This window comes from Diorhabda sublineata, chromosome 4, assembly GCF_026230105.1.
Source record: "Diorhabda sublineata isolate icDioSubl1.1 chromosome 4, icDioSubl1.1, whole genome shotgun sequence".
NCBI lineage: Eukaryota > Metazoa > Arthropoda > Insecta > Coleoptera > Chrysomelidae > Diorhabda > Diorhabda sublineata.
The window spans coordinates 20,988,779-21,007,182 of NC_079477.1; the positions used below are offsets into that span (position 1 = coordinate 20,988,779).

Here is an 18,404-nt window from a genome sequence, read left to right on the forward strand (position 1 = left end):
ACTAAAACAATTGTTAAGAAATCGACTGTTTTGGCCCTGTTGCCAAAGTAACCAGTCTTCCAAGAATCTTGTTCATTGTATCAATGTGTACATAATATATAATTCACATTGAACAAATTTGTCTACTTCTATGTCACAATACTATAAATCTATACCGAGAATCTGGAATATAAGTAAATAAAATACTTTTGAGAAAGTGAGAAAATAGTATAGCCAACAACAGTAATTGAAAGGAAGGTATGCAGTGCAAGAATTGCGGTACTTTTGAACTAATTTGGCAAATTCCATCAAATCCAATCATTGACTAATATAAGTAGATGTGATAATAGAAAACATTTTTGTAAAAAAATACCTTTTTCATTACAACGTACAATCAATTGTTTAATATTCAACAAAACTATTGTCTAAATAAAAAAAATAATGGATTTGTTGGTTATCAAAAAACCGAAATCTGTTTACAGAATTTATGACATTGAATCAACATTTTGAACTATTAGCGTACTCGGCAACTTTCATCACCTCAGTTCTCAGTCACGCTTTTAAAGGAAACTGTAAAAATGGACAATCGAAAATTAGATATTTGTGCTATATTTTTTGATTTGGATAATACTCTCGTAAAAACTAGAAAGGCCGATGAAGAAACTTGTAAAGAGGTATGTGTTTGAATGTCTTTATAAATATATTGATAGTTATTGCTTTATCATTCTTAGATATTTTTTATAGCAAATAGTATTTAATTTCTGGTGGATTGAACTTTCTAGTCTTTTAAACACGTTTCATGAAATCAGCTGTTATTCAACAATACACGAGTATTAATACAGCTGCTTAGATAATCTGATTATGTAGCGGTTTTACATACATACATTTTTCAATAAATAAAAGCAATTGTTTTTCTTATTTATATTAATGTGGTGATTTAATAAGAAATAGCAACAGTATGATATTATATTCAATGAATAATGCTAACGAATCATTCTATGTATGCTAAATCAAGTTTTGAGGCAGTGATTATAGCTACAACTTTACGGTTAAAATGTATATAATATATTCATGAACGTACCATATTATATTCTCGTTATCTTAGTATATTTAGTAATCTAGTTCTTATATCACCTTATTGATTATATAACTCAACAAGTGATACGTGATAATAAGAGTTTCGTTAGAAATATGCATTACGTTGTAAAAAATACTGGTTGGTTTGATAGAACCTACGTACTATCTGTCAGCATCTCATAGCAAAAAGAAGAAAATAAGGTTATATTATGTTTACAGAATCTAAAGTCGTAGGTAAACGACTGAAATATCTAAAAATAAGTAAGTCGATACCGAGACGCTAGAAATATCCGAATATAGAAATTTGTGATGCCCGACACTAAAAATATCTTAACTATGAAATATGCCGAAGCGCTACGATCGTTAGTCTTTTCTTGATCACTCTCGAGGTTACAATAAATTTAACTTTATTTGTAGTGTCATTTGTTTATCTAAAATGGGTGAAGTGTCAGATGCTGTAAAGAAGTGCTGTAATATTTTAAAAAATTCATCAAGTGATACCGAAAAATTTGCTGCTTTATTTATGGTTACAAAATTAGTAAAAGGAAAACACGCGACACCAAATGCCAAGAAAGCAATTTTTGAGTCTATTGGATTTGACTTCTTACGAAGGCTTTTACTTACCACTGATGTACCTGTTGATTGTCCCCCTTCTATTTACAAGTCAGTTGCTTTGTCAATAATAACAGTATTTTGCAATGAAGAAGAGTTAGCTACGAAAAAAGAAATGTTAGACTTTGTTCCAGCATTTCTCGATATAGTAAAAGCAGCCGATGATGTTGAAAATGATGATAGTCTTATGGCAATAGGAGAGGCTTACAATTGTATTAAAGGTATAGCATCCTATGAACCAGGTCAGAAAAAACTAATTGAAGCTAATGCTGTTGATAAACTTGGTGAAATATATTCACAAGGCAGTTTTCAGTCCGATGAAGCACTAAACATTATGGCAGTTCTAATAGCAAAAGATCCAACATCCTGGAATAACAAAGATCCAAAAGCTTATCATGCATTATTAAATAAAATTGCAGTTGACTTTGAAACAGATCAAGATAAAAGAAAATTTGAAATTTGTGAAGTGCTTCATGCTTTAGTGTATAATTGTCCTAAAACTAATATTTCTGATTTTGCTTCCACTGAAACATGGCCTCAAAGTATTTATAAAGGTTTATGTGATATTCTACAGAGTAAGATAACAGCTGCTCAGAGAAATCCAGCATTATTTCTTATGTCTAGTGTACTACATTTATTAGGAATTGAGTGGCTCTTTTCTGATGAAGAAAAAGGTAAACAAATGTTTCTTTTACTTATTCAGTTGGCTTCGATAGAGGTTAGAATGCAGTTAGAAGGCAAAAATCTTAAATCTTTATCACCTCACCATAACCTTATTACAGCCTGTTACTTAATATTAGAAGTATCAATAAATTTTATAACTGATGATCAAATTGATCTTGAACAAAAAGAAAAACAGACATTATATACCAGTTTGAAGGGAGCATTTACAGTTGTTGTCACATTATTGTTAAAAATCCAAGCCGACAAATCAAAACCATCAGGTGAAGAGAAATTATTCATATGTGGCACTATAAGAGTTCTTGCAGCTTGGTTAGCACAAGAAACTGCAGCAATGAGGCCTCAAATTTATCAACTGCTTCCATTTATCCTTGACTTAGCAAATGAAACTTTCTATGCTTATAGAGATCGTAGGGTAGCTGAAAAAGCAGGCAAGCCAGGGGAAAATAATATACTAAGTAATATTGATTTGCTCAGAGTTATGTTACCTGCTCTTTGTCACTTAGCTGTTGAAGATGAAGCAAGAAAGTTAATGTTGAAAATTAAGGAAGAGAAAGTTTTATTAGATGTGTTAAAGTTCCATTGGACCATAGTACATTATAAAAGACCTCCTGTCCCTAGAGCTGAGAGATTAAAATACTTAAACCAACCTCAACCTGAGTTAACTCCTGATATTTTGGAGGATATGAAAGACTCTAGGACAGCTATGATTAGTACTTGCAATTTATTAATGAATTTAACCGTATTGGAGGCTAAATATGTAGAAGAATCAGAAGCATGTAATGAATTACTGAAATTTGTATTTGAAAATTTACCTGAATTGAAAGATATACCTGAAAACTTAGTTCTCCATGGAAATATGGCTATTTTGGGATTACTGTTACTTAAACAACTATCAAATAAAGTGAAGAAGAATGATTTTTCAATATGTAGGTACATTCAAGCTACTATCAGATTTTTGTGGGATGCTTATATTATTGATGAATCTAATGATCCTACTGCTCTCGTGGTTTCAATGGCATATAAAGAACACTGGATGGAAATTATGGAATTATGGTTTTTGGGTATGCAGACTTTAGCTGGAGTAATTTCTGTTATTCCTTGGATATCTGAATTTGCAATTGAAAGTGGATGGGCCGAGGGAATTATCCAACTTTTGAAAAAAGTTAAAATCGGTACATTACCTCCAAATGTCAAATCTGCATTTGAGGATTTCCTGTGCCATTTGGTGGATGCCAATGATAATGTGATAGAGGTTCTGAAGAAGGCAGAAGCTTTGAGGGTTTGTAGAAATCATAGATTAATGGATTTGGGTAAAAAACTATTTGGTGATTAATTCCTTGTTATTATTATAAATGTATATAAAAATAGTATGTAAAAGTAATGGATTATATATAACAATTTAATGGCAGTAATGCTTATTATAATATGTCATTCATTTTCTATAAATAATTGAAAAATTATTCAAATCTATGCAGTGGGGGATTTACAGATTTGTCTCCTATACTAACAACTGAAATTAAATGGCTTATTTCACAAATATGACACAAACTATAATAATTTTTTATCAATAAAATTTGAACTTTATAATTTAAAAACTAAGATTCCTTTCAAGATCCTTGCTTATTGCCATGGCAAATAATTGTTAAAAGACATAATTTCCATTACACTCACAGTTAAACAACAATAAAATAAATATTTTTTAGTTATCTGTTAGTATTCCAGCTTAATTATAAAAAAATTACAATACGTTTTTGTAGGATTCTGAATTTGGAAAATCATGATCACAATAGTATATTTAGAACTATTTCATTTAGAAACGTTCAAGTACTCAGTATACTGCATATAATACTATATTTCAATTTTTATTAAATTAATTTTATCTGTAAAACTCGTCTTCTCAGAGTGATTAATATATATATTTTTCATTTTGCAAGTCGAAAATCGAAAATTTATTAATAAAATTTGCCAATCCTCGAAATCTGCCACCCTAGTCCACAGCAGTCTTCTCAGCCTGCTGGTAAATCCACCACTGACTTTTTTATAATGTTATGATAAATTGTTTTAAAAATATCTTGTTTCCAATCTATATAACTTGGATTAATAATAAGTTCATTCTTCCATATATGTAATAACAAAAAATTTGTTTGGTGTCCCATTAAGTAATAAAGAATATTTGCTTAGGGAGTATTGGATTATCTGTTTTTTAATAAAATAAAAAATATAGTATCAAACAAATTTTAAAATATATGAGTGTTTCCATCATATTATCTCTAACAAGAACAAACACAAGTAGATCTTTCAATTTTAGTTCAGTTAGGATTTTATAATTAAACTTTAAATAGTGAATTTCTACCAATGAATTATATATTACTCATTCTAACTATATTTTCTGAAAACTGCTGGGTATGTTTATTTCTGAAAAAACTAGTTATAAGAACCTATCACAAAGCTTTAAATATAATTTTGATTTAAGTAATAAAAGTTTATGAAACATCAATTATCAATATTGATGGGTTTTAATGTTAAACTTGTGTAAGTGGTAAAGTCATAGTCAACAAGAGAGTGATTTTGATTGACTGATTTGGCCGAAATTACCATCTTTTCAGAATGTACTGATATATTTCTTATTGTTGCTATTGATTTGTGTATATTCTTTAATTTTATGATTTGCACTATGTAATATTATGAAGCTAGGTTTTTTACAATTAAAATCCCTTTATTGTTATTTCTTCTTGTATTGAAAACAGTATCTATTATTTATTTAATTACTTATAAGTTTTGTTCTTTTATACTATATATTAGCGACTCGCCGTCTACAAGAAAATATCCCAAATTTATTGTTAATCATAGATCCCAACATAAGTTATGTTTACTAGCATTATGTAAATTATTTAAAGCATCAGCTTGTTTTGTGTTTTCTGTGTTTTAAATGAATGAATTATATACATATTTTCTTTTATGGCTTTGACATCTATTTCATTTGGCTTTCGACTCTTCTTCTTATCTTAAGAGTGAGGCCAGTCATTATTTTATTTCCCAAATCTATACTTAAATTGTTTTTCTTATGTATTATACTTTATACTATTTTTATAAACATATTAGCGCCTAGTGTGTGCTGAAGACATTGTATTTTGATTAAAATTTTGAAAGTGTAAAGTTTGCATTTGTTTTTTGTATTAATATAGATTTTGTAACATTTTTATAATGTATGGAATCAAATAAAATTGCATTCAACACTGTAACATATTTTTTATGTGTTCACAATAACTTGTCTATTCATTTCTATATTTAATTTGAAAACACCCACAAAGAAGCTTGTATTTATAGAAGTTATTTTGGTTTGGTCTAGTTTGACAAATATGTAACATTTAATTTCAGACAGTATGAGTTGATGATTAAAAGTAATGTTAACTACCTATAATGTATAATACATGTTAAAAGAGAGAAATCTGATTTTTCATATGTTTTGGCAGTTAAGATTACAAGCACATATATTTTTAGAATTATCTTCCATCAATTGTGCTTAGTACTAAAATAGTAGAAATTTTGAAATGGAATTGTAAAACGACAGCTGCAACAATAAGTTAGAATTTAGAATAGTTACACATACTTTTTTAATATTGTGAAACATTTTCATAATAATTACATTAGCGATTTACAAACTAACATTCTTCTGAAAAAATATCCCTTCTCATTCATAGCATAATATGCAGTGAGTTTTCAGTATGGAGCACTTTATTATTTGGAAATGACTTTTACGACAAATCCTCTAGTTTTCTGGACAATTTTTTTAATTCAAATTGATCACTTAGTATCTGTTTTATTTTGACATTTTTCAAGTATATACCTAATTGCCATAACTTCAAAACTATAGCTACACTAGCTTTTACACGCGGCTTCGCTCGTATTGAAGCCGTTAAATAAGTATTAGAGATCATTACATTATAAATGAATCAATATGATTGAAAGCAAATTACTTTGATTCATCTGTAAAACATAACAATAAAGTTTTTAAAGGCTCTTCTGATTTATCAAATAATGGAAGTGAAACTTTACCACTGGAACAGTATATTCTAATAGTTTCATCTTTTCATTTGAAAGCATTGTAATAGTGACATTTTTTTATTCATTGAGCCAATAACAATCAAAGAATGATTATGATATTAAATTAAGTATCATATTGAAACCTAGAACCATAAAACCAGCATCCAAATAAAAACGTGCTTCTAGAATCTATAATCTTCAGCTTCTCGCTTTAACCTTTTTCAACCTTCAAAACCCAAGTACATTATTTTTCTGTGCTGCCGCTATCTATTACCAGGTTTCACAACTGTGTCGTCACCTTTATTTTATATTTGTATAGAATTCTATTTTTTAACAGTCTGCATTTCTGAATTCTTCTCGCCTGCGATTATTCCGGCCTTTCTATCGTTTTTCTAGCTGCCAGCAGAGTAGCTTGTCTTTCTGAACGAGCTCGTAAGTGAGAAGTATCGGCTTCTCTTTGTCGCTTTGCTTGCTGTTGTCTTCTCATCTCGGCGTGTACCGAGAATTCTTTATTTCAACTTTTAGATAGAATTAGATATTAAAAAAGGTAAAAGACATTGATGCAGTAATATTTTATAGAATTATTTCCTAGAAAACTAGTTCAATAAAATTAGGATTGAAATTACTATCTGAAAGGCAACATAGTTTATTTGGTTCATAGGTGTGAGAGAATTTCACAGACGACAAACTCTCTACAAGGTTTTTTGAATACATTGCAGAACACCTAAAATTTTTTACCACGAGCCGCCACTGCATTTCTTGAAGATTTCAAAATGAAGAAATATACTGAGTGATTTCTTTGAAATAAAAAATGTAGTGCAGCGTTCCATACTTCAATTCAGCTGTGAATGAAAAATGACACATTTCAGGCGAGCGAAATCGGCAATGTCTTATTGTCATAAGAAAATTTTACAATTTTATGTACAAAGCAACACAATTTTATATTAGATAATATCAAATAACAATTTGGCTAAATAATAATTATAATACAATATTAATATCTTACTTCATATTAAATTAAATTATGCCAGTCTGGTAGATTGAAGAATTCTGCCACAAAATAATACGGTCTTGCAAGCAGAAATGCCGTTATCAACCTCCGGAATTTATTAAATGTATTTGTCACTTTTAATTCTGAAGGTAGCTTATCAAATCATTTTTTGGCATTGAAGATGATGGAATTTGTTACCGAATCAGAGGTGGGTATTTTTTTTTTAGTAGGGTAAATGTGAATGGGTCTCTCAGTTAAGTATTACTGTTAGAAACAAATATTATCAAGATAACAAGCTGAGTATTCTTAATTTCTTTTATAATTACTATTTGATGACCTTATTTTGTTTCGGTAATTATTACAATATTTTTATTAACTACTCTCAGCGTGCATTAATGTTATTCATAACAAATATCCTCACTTTCATCAAGACGACCATTGTTGTAAATTTTGCCAGCATGCTAAATAATTTCACACTTTCAAGGCTCAATATAAATATAAGCTTAGATTTTATACCTAATTGTTTCAGTTAATGGAAATTTTAATCAAGCAATATTCAGTTTCTTCTGAAGTAGCAAAGTTAATATGTAACAAGTTCTTGAACACATTCCGAAAATGCCCTGAAAATTCTTTAACTGACCTTCACGAATGGAGAAAATATGTATGGAGGACGGCTTTAGGCCAGTCATATGCACATTTAACAGGTATGAAATATTTTTATTGAAGTTTATACTAGCTTCCAGTGCTACTTCGTGACATATAAGGGAGATAGTGGGTCATAAATACCCATGATAACATTCTGATGTACCCAAAACTTTTTTTGTTTCATCCATCAACAAAATTTCTGGTAACTGTAGTTCTATTTTAACTTCACCCGAATGAAACTAGAAGAAAGATTGTTTTTCTGTAATGAGATTGTTAAAATATTAAAATGTGTTACCGGGAAGAGGTTACTAGATTAAGAGCGGAACAGCAATAATAAAGAAATTATGGTTACATTTTAGATGTCTATTAAAGTAAAACGTAGTTACGCAGTCCGGGTAAATGAGTTCTTGGTGTAATATAGAAAGAAAAGTCATAAATAAAAAAAACTCATTAAGTTTGAATAAATTCTTCCTTCATTTCCACCTATTTTTTAGAACGTCTGAAGCATCTTTAGGAGTCAAAATTTTATATGCAGTTTTGTAAATACAGTTCTAGAAATTTAGTAGTTTTCACATTACCCTACTTGGAATTTGTCGATCCATGTATTCGTACACGAAATCAATACATTTAAAAAAAATTAACTTTAGTGGCATGAACTGACAAAATAAAACGATGAATCTGTTTTGCCTTGAACATCGTCTTCATCTTCAACCCAAACACAAAAATGTCATCTCATTCTGTAACAAAATAATGGGGTAAGTTAACAAATTACGGTACCTATATCTAATCTAATGAGTAACAAAGGTAATAATATATATGCACGAAAGTCTGTACATACCGATATTATACTTTCACATTTTATCTTCAATAGCGAATTGGGTGAGCTGAGGTTTTTATTATATAATAGGTGGACACAAAAATTTGTATATTTGTTAATAAATAGTCTTGATTTTAACTTTTTTTTTATTGAAAGTTGGTTTTTAAAACTGATAAAAATATTGACTTTTTGGTCTTTATCAAAATACAATTTGACGTTGGAAATTCGCATGTTTTCGAAGCTGATACGTCACGTGAATTTGTTTTTATGTCCCACTCTCATAGAGTGTGCTAGTTACACGGTCGTACTATTTAGTATCTGTCGTTCTGTTCCCCTATTTGTCACTATTAGTAAGTGATAGTGAATGGTCACAGTAAGGTTTCACAAAAATCCACCAATCGGTATATACTTATTTTCTTTGGAAAACTGTCATATATTGATAGTTATGACGAAAAATCAACAATAATTAGATTTTTGTAATCTTGTTATTTGTAAAATTAGATATTATAAATCAAAATGTACTTAAAAACTCTAGTGCAACTGTGCAGCCAAGAAAAATGAATTCTGGCTTGCCGAGAACAACATTAACCATTAATAAAGAGAATATTATTTTAAATTTAGTTGTTTAATATGGACAAATAAGTAAGTCTTCCTCAAGTACTTGGGTGGATACTCAAAGAGCATCAGGTATATTCTTTCATTATAGAAAAATCCAAGAGCCCTTGCCAGACTACCACTCTACTGGTGAGTGTATATTCGTCAAACTTCACAAAGAAAGAACAGCTCTGAGTCCAAATTTTTTCAAATGTATTCTTTCTAATGACGAGGTCACTTTCACGCGACAAGGTGTGTTCAACTCCCATAATGCACACTACTGATACTGGTATGCCGAGAATTCACCAGTCAAAAGGGTATCGAATTACTAACACTCATTCAAAGTTAATATGTAAATGGTGATATGAACCTGGATTTTTTAACAAACACTTATTCGAGATATCATAAAATTTAACGTTAAATGAGCGAAGATATCTACTTTTCATGCACGATGGAGCTCCTCTGGCACTGGATAGAAGGTTTCTTAATTGGTACAGATGCAGAATCTCCGATTCATTGGCCTCCTGAGCCATGTGATTTCAACACTTTGGACTACACAGTTTGGTCGTATCTTAAGATATAAAGCTAGAGAGATAAATTCATGTGAAGAATTGAAAGACAGAATTCATTATACACACAATGACTTCAAAGTTAATCCCCAACCATTTAGAAGGATAATGTATTCTTTAGATAAAAGGATAGACTTGTTTATCGTGAAAACGAAAGAAACAATTACTCTAATTAATTTTCATTTTATAGTCTTTATTTCAATTTTCTATTCGTTTTTTTTAATTAATAATTTATCATTAATTTATACCATCATCGCCCAATACTTCATAATAATAAATATTCCAAAAAGGGTACATAGTATCGAGAGTACCTTTTTGGTGTATAATTGAATGATTTTTGAGTTCGCTCGAAATTTTAGCCTGCAACTATCTTCGTCAATGATAGTCATATATAAAAAAAAATCAAAGGATGTATTCATTTCTTCAACTCCCTTTATCTTGAATACGGAAGACGTTACGAAAATTTTTTACTAAGCAAACTCCAATTTTATATTTAAAAATATAACACATTGACAAATATAATACCTATTTAATGGCAAACAATAAAAACCAACATTGAACTAAAATATAACAAACTACTTATTGAAATTAATGGTTGAATTTATTTGTAAACGTTTATAGAAATATTTAGGCCAGTACCAGCGCTGGCGTCTCCCGACAGTTATCTCTGGTCAAAAATTACTTTCCTGTTGAATGATTAAGGTTTGTGAACTACTTGCAAAATCTTTAAAAGACATGGCCTATTGGCTCAGCATATTGGCAGTTTTCCATTCTCCCTTTTTAATTAGAGTACATTTGCACTGCTGTTGGCATGTAACGTAGCAAAGGTTCTTAGAGTGTGGTTTATAAAGCCTTTCGAGTCCTCTTAATTAAAAAAGTAGCAATTTTTTGGGAAAAAATAGTGTGCCGAATTATTTGATTTTTTACTATTCCTCCTCTAAGCTGAACAAAAAGTCTATCGATTTCTATGTTTTTTGTCAAATGCATATAGTCTCGAATGATTTCCACCCACACTGGATCAAAAATGAAAAATGATCTACTTGTAAGTATTTTGGAATCTCAACCCAAATTTTTTCTTCAAAAAAAAGCAACACCGAAAATTTTCATTTTCACTAATTCGTCCGTCCGATAAGCTCCAGATAAGCCTATTATTAATGCGATCTAAAACAATAAGAAAAATATAATAAATAATAACTGTGCACTTGTATAAGCTTAATCCCGATTTTTTTAAAATATTTATTTAATGATCATAAATATATTACCTTTATTGGTAGAAATTCATTTGGAGCTTTGTTTAAAAAATCCTCTATATTTTTCCTGGAAAATATGTTAGATTTATTATGCCTGAAGCCCACATTTTGTCGTTTTAGTAAGGTCAACAGTTTCCCATGTTTCGAAATATATTATTCCTATATAATTCAATAGCTTTTAGGTAGCGATGCTTACTTTTTTCTGGCACAAACTGTGTGCTGCTGCGTCAGCAGCCTGTCGTATTTCTGGAGGAGTACAATCCATCAATTCTGCATCGGAGGACATTTTTGTCAATTTATTATTTGTGAACTTAATATCCATCCAACTTTATCTAACATTTATTTATATTGGTGACAGTTGTTTATCAAATAGCAACAGTAACAATATAGGTACCTGCTTGATTATTTTAGAAAAATGCCTGATAATATTTTATTAAATATAATATTTTAGGTATATTCAGAACAAAACAAACATTTATTAATTTTGATCGAAATATAATGGTTGTAAATAATATAGTATACAAACCTCGGTAGGAAGTTTCCATTCCTGTCTCGAGATCATAGCTCTCGTTTTGGTTAACTATATCTAATCTCTCGACAGTAATGAAATTCCTCCCACCTCGGTGTGTAATATACTATTTCTCATTGCCTTGACAACAGTAGGTATAGAATTGTAGCATGACGATCTCCATTCAATTATTAGGTGTTATTTGCATTTATTATTTTCAAATCAGTATTTATATGATTTCAAATCCTACCAATAAAAAAACAGTGTAAAGTATGTTCGATTATTACTTGGAAGAGCCTTCTTGCATTGAAATAATGATTACATTCTTGAAGTTTAAATATTTTATTAATATATAAAGAAAAATATGCTTGCTACATTACATATCATTTTCAGCTACAACTTAGACAACTGACATATGAAATACATGAAGTTGGCTGCTAACATTTTACCAACTAACACTCCTCCTCGATTTAAAATGTTTCATACAATGATACATGAAAATCGCAACTTAACTACTTAGCAAACAAAATTTAGACTACACTTACTTTTCTTCTTAAATAAATGAAAGTATCCTTAACTAAAGGTTTAGTTAATATATCAGCTAAATTTTGTTCAGTTGACACATAACTTACAGCAATTTCTTTTTTCGTAACCAAGCCTTTTGAAAAATGATTCTTAATATCTATGTACTTAGCTCTATTAGAATTTTCATTGGACTTTGACACAGTTTTGCTTCTTTCAAAACCATGAATGGTTGACATTTGAGCAACAGGTTCAAATGGATGCTCCTCCTTCATCTGAAAGCCTCTTGCCATCACTCTTGCCTTCTTTGTTCCATCTTCCTTTGTTCTGTATACCCATTTAGTCTCAATTGCCGTTTTTCCTGTAGGTAGATTTGCTTCATAACACGTTTTCAAATTTTCGTGCGAGTTCAACTCCTTTTCCATAGCATCTCTCCAATCTTTCACTTTCACTGTATCTTCATATTGTACTGAATCATTATCTGATGATATTAGACAGTAGGCTGGGTAAATCTCGTACTCATTAAAATGTTTTGGCATATTCACAGTTCTCCCGCTAGAGGTTGTATCTGTTCTTGGTAAATACTCTTCAAAATCATTTAAAACATCTAAACTTCTGGACTCTTCCAAAGTTATTTCTTCTGAGTCACTCTCTTCTTCGATTTCAATTTCAATGTTATCTTCTTTATCCCTTAATTAAGTTTCTTCATCAAATCTTATTTTTATTTGTTCATTCGCAGTCAGGTTTTTGTTTTGATATTTCTTTGAAATTCGTTTGTTTTTCATATTTCTTGAGCAGAAAATTTCACAGCTCCACTGTACCCTACTAGTTTACTTTGTCTTGGCAAAATAGTTGCAAAGTTTCTCCGAAATTTGCGTCAGTAGGCGATCTGTTCAACTCATATGCAGAACATAGAATTGCTTCGCCCCATAACTCTCTTGGTAAGTTGGTTTCTGAAAACTTTGTCCTTACTTTATCTAAAAGTGTCCTATTCATCCATTCTGAAATACCATTCTGCTGTGGAGTATGTGGCACCTTATACTCCAGCTGAATCCTTTTAGATTTACAAAATTTTTTTAAAGTAATTAGAGGTAAATTCTCCCCCATTGTTCAATCTAATTCTTTGAGTTCTAAGCCCATGTTTGGTTTTAATAAGTTTAATAAAATCTATAACATTTTGTTCACTTTCATTTCTATCTTTTAATAGCTTAACAACAAAAAAATGAGAATAATCATCAATTAAAACTTGAAAATACTAGTAACCTTCTGGTATAGGAGTTTTTACAGGATCTGCTATATCTGTATGTATCAATTCTCCAATTTTTGTAGTTTTCTTTCTACATCTATAAAAAGGGTTTCTTGTACCTTTACCTTCAACACAATTTTTACAAACTTCTGAACTATAAGGTAACCCTAATTTTTTTAAAATATATTTGTTAATATGCCCTAACCTCCTGTGCCAAATATCTTTATCATTTTCCTTATTATAAAAACTTTGACTGTCCCTTTTTTCTTTGCATACAGCACCTCATTCTTTGCAGTTCCTATTTTTACTTCTGATGCCAAATCCATCACATTTGTATAAGGCTCCATTTCATCCATTACCATATGCTGAGTGCACACCGAGCCCAAAATAAACTCTAGTAGAAGGCATACACTGCTTAAAGCTATAAATGTAATTTCATTGGCGGCATTTGCTTGACTTTGACCTCTAAGATGACTTCTACGAAAACATCTACCTCTAAAGTTCCTTGTGATGACTGATGACATTCTGCTTACTTATTTTGATTTTATTTTTAATTCTTCAACAAACAACCAAGATTTCACAAAGTCCATTGCTACACTGGTGTTCATAGTTTCAATTGCAGTTATCACTGTCTGGTATTCTTCATTCAATGTTAACTAAAGATGACATACTTTGTATCTACATCTATTTTTGATCCTATTCCTTCTACCCTTATTATAGTATCAAACACATGGATATGATCCTCTAATTTATCATTTCTTCTATGCTTTAAGGTAAGTAGTCTCTTTTTTAGGGTAAGTTTTGTGAAGACACTTTTTCTTTGGAATACATCTTCTAGTGAACTTAGCATTTCCTTAGCCGTTTTCGCAAGTTTTATTATGTCTAGATGTTTGTCACTCACACATTGCACTATTATTGACTTTGATTTAGCATCGTTGATTTTGAATTCTGATATTTGTTTATCCGAAGTGAAATCGGCTATTGTTTTTTCAAGTGTATCTTCTAATTGTTTTGCTGCAAGTAAAGCTCTTACTCTAAATTTCCAATTGTTGAAATTATCTGAGTTCAACTGTGGTACCGTTGAAATATTCATCTCGATTTGATGAACGTTTCCCTCGCTCTTTGAGTGGCTGGCGTCTACTACTTAATAGTTTTCAGTATTATCTGGGCCCATAACCTGTTTGATTATTACTTGGAATAGCCTTCTTGCATTGAAATAATGATTACTTTCTTGAAGTTTAAATATTTTATTAATATATAAAGAAAAATATGCTTGCTACATTACATATAATTTTCAGCGACTACTTAGACAACTGACATATGACATACATGAAGTTGGCTGCTAACACTTTACCAACTAACAAAGTATACCTGAATAAGTGGTCTTTTAAACACTTGCCCTATATAAGTATAGTGGATATTAAATACTATAATATCCACTCAAACTTCAATATTCTATTAACCTCATGAAATAATTTTTTTGATTTATAATTGTAATAGTTACATTGAAATTTATAAAATATTATTACAAATTGTACCCAAATTGTTTAGGTATTTTATATATATATATATATATATATATATATATATATATATATATATATATATATATATATATATATATATATATATTATGCGGTTATATTTTTATATCGTATTGATGATTTTTTAATCTACTCCGAGACTAACGGCATTTTCAAGAAAGCTGTCACCAACATAACTGTATAATCTCAGACTAAGAAATATAAGAATACTGTCGAGCTGGTATAGTTAAAACGCTTGGCGCTGGGTAGATTCTTCTCAGTTCTTGTTCTTATTTTTTATTCCAGTGACCGTATGCAGCAAATATTTGGGCGGTTTCTTATTTCGACTTGACTAGATACTGCACTCTTCAAAATATTTGATTGTATGACCTTTCATGAGATGAATTTTTAGCCTTGACTCTGAGTGGAAATGATACAAGAAAAAAGTTTTGGTTCTCTGAAAGAGAAGAAGGATTTGTGACTTCAACCCTTTGAGGGATGGAACTGCCGTTATAAGTGTGACAAACCATGATTGCTAAAAGGGAAGCGTTTATTCTTCTAGAATACTATTTTTTTTATGCGCTGCTGATTAGTATACATAGCTCCATGTTTTAAAGTTTCCTTTAGAATCTACACTAGCGCTTTCTTACTTCAATTAGCTCAAACATTTAAATTGATGAGAAGAACGATTTCGTTCAATTTAACTTTGTCCTTAAGAACTCAATGAATCAATTGAATTATTAGTGAAATAGTTTTTCTCACTTAACTAAGAAAAGTACACCAAGCTTTGCTATTACGAACGCTCTGGTGTACACTTAAGAATTAGTTGACTATTATAGGTACTAATAATAGTAGAGTAGTAAGAATTTATGTATACCTATATAGAAATATTATTAAAGTTTATTTTTCGGTGGGAATTAAAAAAATCTTTTGCGTAAAGTAATAGGAAAAACAATATCTAGTTCCTGTATATGCTAACTAGAACCACAGACATACTTCAAGGATAACAAACTAAGGTTATTTTTACTTATTAACCACACTTTTTATAATTGTTTTTATATTAAAAATAACACGTTTAATATCTTCTATTAAGAATGGGCAAAATGTCTAAAGATAAACGTGATATATACTATCGGAAAGCAAAAGAACAAGGTTGGCGAGCTAGAAGTGCATTTAAACTGTTACAAATCGACGAAAAATATAATATTTTTGAAGGAGTTACCAAAGCAGTGGATTTGTGTGCAGCACCAGGAAGTTGGAGCCAGGTACTTTCAAGAAAACTTTATTTAGGAGAAACTATTATTATTAGAGATAAATGTAGCTTATTTTATAATGAAATTGAATTGCATCAAAAGTTGGAGAGCATGGAAGAATATGAATTACTCAAAAATGATAATGTAAAGATTGTAGCTGTTGACTTACAACCAATGTCGCCGCTTCCCGGTGTCATACAGATACAGGGCGATATTACAAAATATTCAACAGCACAAGAAATTATTGGACACTTTAAAGGTGATCATGCAGATATTGTAGTTTGTGACGGAGCCCCTGATGTGACTGGACTACATAATTTGGATATATACGTTCAAGCACAATTAATATTAGGTGCTTTACATATTAGTTGCAATGTTTTAAAACCCGGTGGTACTTTTGTAGCAAAATTATTCAGGGGAAAAGAAAATGATTTATTAACTAACCAGTTGTTGTCTTTATTTCAAGAAGTTGATATAACAAAACCAAGCAGTTCAAGAAATTCAAGTATAGAAGCATTTATTGTTTGCCGAAAATATACTCCTCCAGAAGGCTTTGATCCTAAACTTTTAACTCCGTATTTGGATGTATCACACCGTGATTTCAATTCACTTACAGGTATAAACAGAGTTTTAATACCATTTATTGTATGTGGAGATGTCAGTGCTTTTGATTCAGATACAACATATCCATTACAATTAAAAGGTGAGCAACCTTATCAATATAGACTTCCTGTTCAGCCTCCAATTAATCCTCCATATGCATCTCGAAGTAGTTTAAGTAAAGATAACCAATTGGATCATTATCTGAAAAAAATTGATGACGCTGTTAAACGAGTTGGTATTGGGGCTATGAAAATCTCTAATAAGACCACTGTTTTGAAGAAAATAGATGAAGACAGTTCCAGTGAGGAAGAATGTAGTAAGCCTCATGTAACCAAACCTCAAACTATTCTTGATAATGGTCCTTACTTTGATTTACTTCAAAAAACAACTAAAATAAAGAAATATTCAACTAAAAATAATGAAGTAGAATCAGTACAGGATGAAGCAGCTGGACTTCAATTTATCTATGAAGATGAATACACCGATCCTGAAATCATACAGGAATGCTTAGAAAAAATGAAAATTTCAGGAAGATCGCCTACTTGTAATTGTAACTATTTTGATTAAGCATTAAAGTAAGTCAAACTATTTTTAAATAAGATCAATGTGATTTTAAATTGCAATTTATTCTTTTAGATTTTTGAATTCATTAATTTATGATTTTATACAATTATTAGATACATACAAATTCAAAAGTAAATTTAAAATAATTTATAGAAATTATATGCAACACCAAATTTTTCAGTTTCAAAATAAAATATTTCAAATTGTTTCTGTTTGGGATATTATTTTCTATAGCAACTAATTTGTTATTTAATGCAATTGAATCAGTCTGCTTTTTTCTCAGTTATCATGCTATTGAGGATTTATGAAAAAAATTTTTCGTTTTTAGACATAATATGTATAATGAATTTCAACTTTCAAATATTTATGTGTGTATTTCATACATTTTACATACATTTTTTTTTGCTTTGTAAGTCCATTAATCTAACAAGTAAAAATTTTATAATATTCATTAAAAAAGAAATAAATATTCCCCAATTCTTACTGCATCAGTACATTTCTAAGATGAGTGCTTACACCTATTTGTTGAATGAATATGTACCAAATAAAAATATTCCAAATTAAAAAAATCTCCATTTCATTTGGGTACAAATACTTTCCATACTTCTACCATATGTAGAGTTCCTCAGGATATCATTACTCAAAAGTATCAACTTCTCTTTATTAATTCACAGGGTGATTTGTGAAATTGACCATAAATGTAATTTGGCTATAGTGTTTTTTCCGATATTCTCTAGCAGCAGTTCTACCAATACCATTACAGAATATGTTGGCATATTTTTTGGTTGAAAACTGATATGTAATTGCCAACGAAAGTAACAAAATCTCGTAACACGTACATGTTGATAATGGCAATGGGTATAGAATATTGCCGTGTAAATTCTTTAACCAATAAAAATTTATGGTAAATTTCACAAATCACC

General features: G+C 30.0%; 3 protein-coding genes and 1 long non-coding RNA gene across 9 annotated transcripts in view; 3 read left to right on the forward strand and 1 right to left on the reverse strand.

Moving 5' to 3' along the window:
• Nucleotides 1-82: 82 nt before the first annotated feature.
• LOC130443611 (N-acylneuraminate-9-phosphatase) overlaps nt 83-18,404 on the forward strand; it is a 37,613-nt gene continuing 19,291 nt past the window's right edge. For 4 of the 5 annotated variants that reach the window (XR_008909864.1, XR_008909865.1, XM_056778387.1 and 1 more), the window contains exons 1-2: nt 426-653; nt 7,917-8,091. Coding sequence is in view for 3 of the 5 variants with exons in the window: in XM_056778387.1 (XP_056634365.1) it covers nt 558-653; nt 7,917-8,091 (271 nt within the window). In the remaining 2 variants the exon portion in view is untranslated. Of the gene's footprint in view, nt 654-7,916; nt 8,092-18,404 lie in introns of all 5 variants that reach the window. The other variant, XM_056778385.1, reaches the window with a different exon arrangement.
• On the forward strand, nt 1,351-5,594 carry LOC130443607 (neurochondrin homolog). Its single transcript, XM_056778370.1, has 2 exons — nt 1,351-1,418; nt 1,474-5,594. Exons 1-2 carry the CDS (start codon nt 1,366-1,368, stop codon nt 3,683-3,685), a joined length of 2,265 nt encoding a protein of 754 aa, XP_056634348.1. The 5' UTR covers nt 1,351-1,365; the 3' UTR covers nt 3,686-5,594.
• Nucleotides 9,951-14,857, reverse strand: LOC130443612 (uncharacterized). Of its 2 annotated transcripts, XR_008909867.1 has the most exons (4): nt 12,021-12,049; nt 11,459-11,656; nt 11,275-11,329; nt 9,951-11,173 (listed from the first exon to the last, which is right to left on the reverse strand). It is a non-coding gene; the product is annotated as an uncharacterized LOC130443612 (long non-coding RNA). The 2 variants fall into 2 exon arrangements; XR_008909866.1 differs by having other exon boundaries at nt 11,459-14,857.
• On the forward strand, nt 15,523-18,050 carry LOC130443610 (putative tRNA (cytidine(32)/guanosine(34)-2'-O)-methyltransferase). The gene is made up of 2 exons (XM_056778384.1): nt 15,523-17,492; nt 17,554-18,050. Exon 1 carries the CDS (start codon nt 16,156-16,158, stop codon nt 17,482-17,484), a length of 1,329 nt encoding a protein of 442 aa, XP_056634362.1. The 5' UTR covers nt 15,523-16,155; the 3' UTR covers nt 17,485-17,492; nt 17,554-18,050.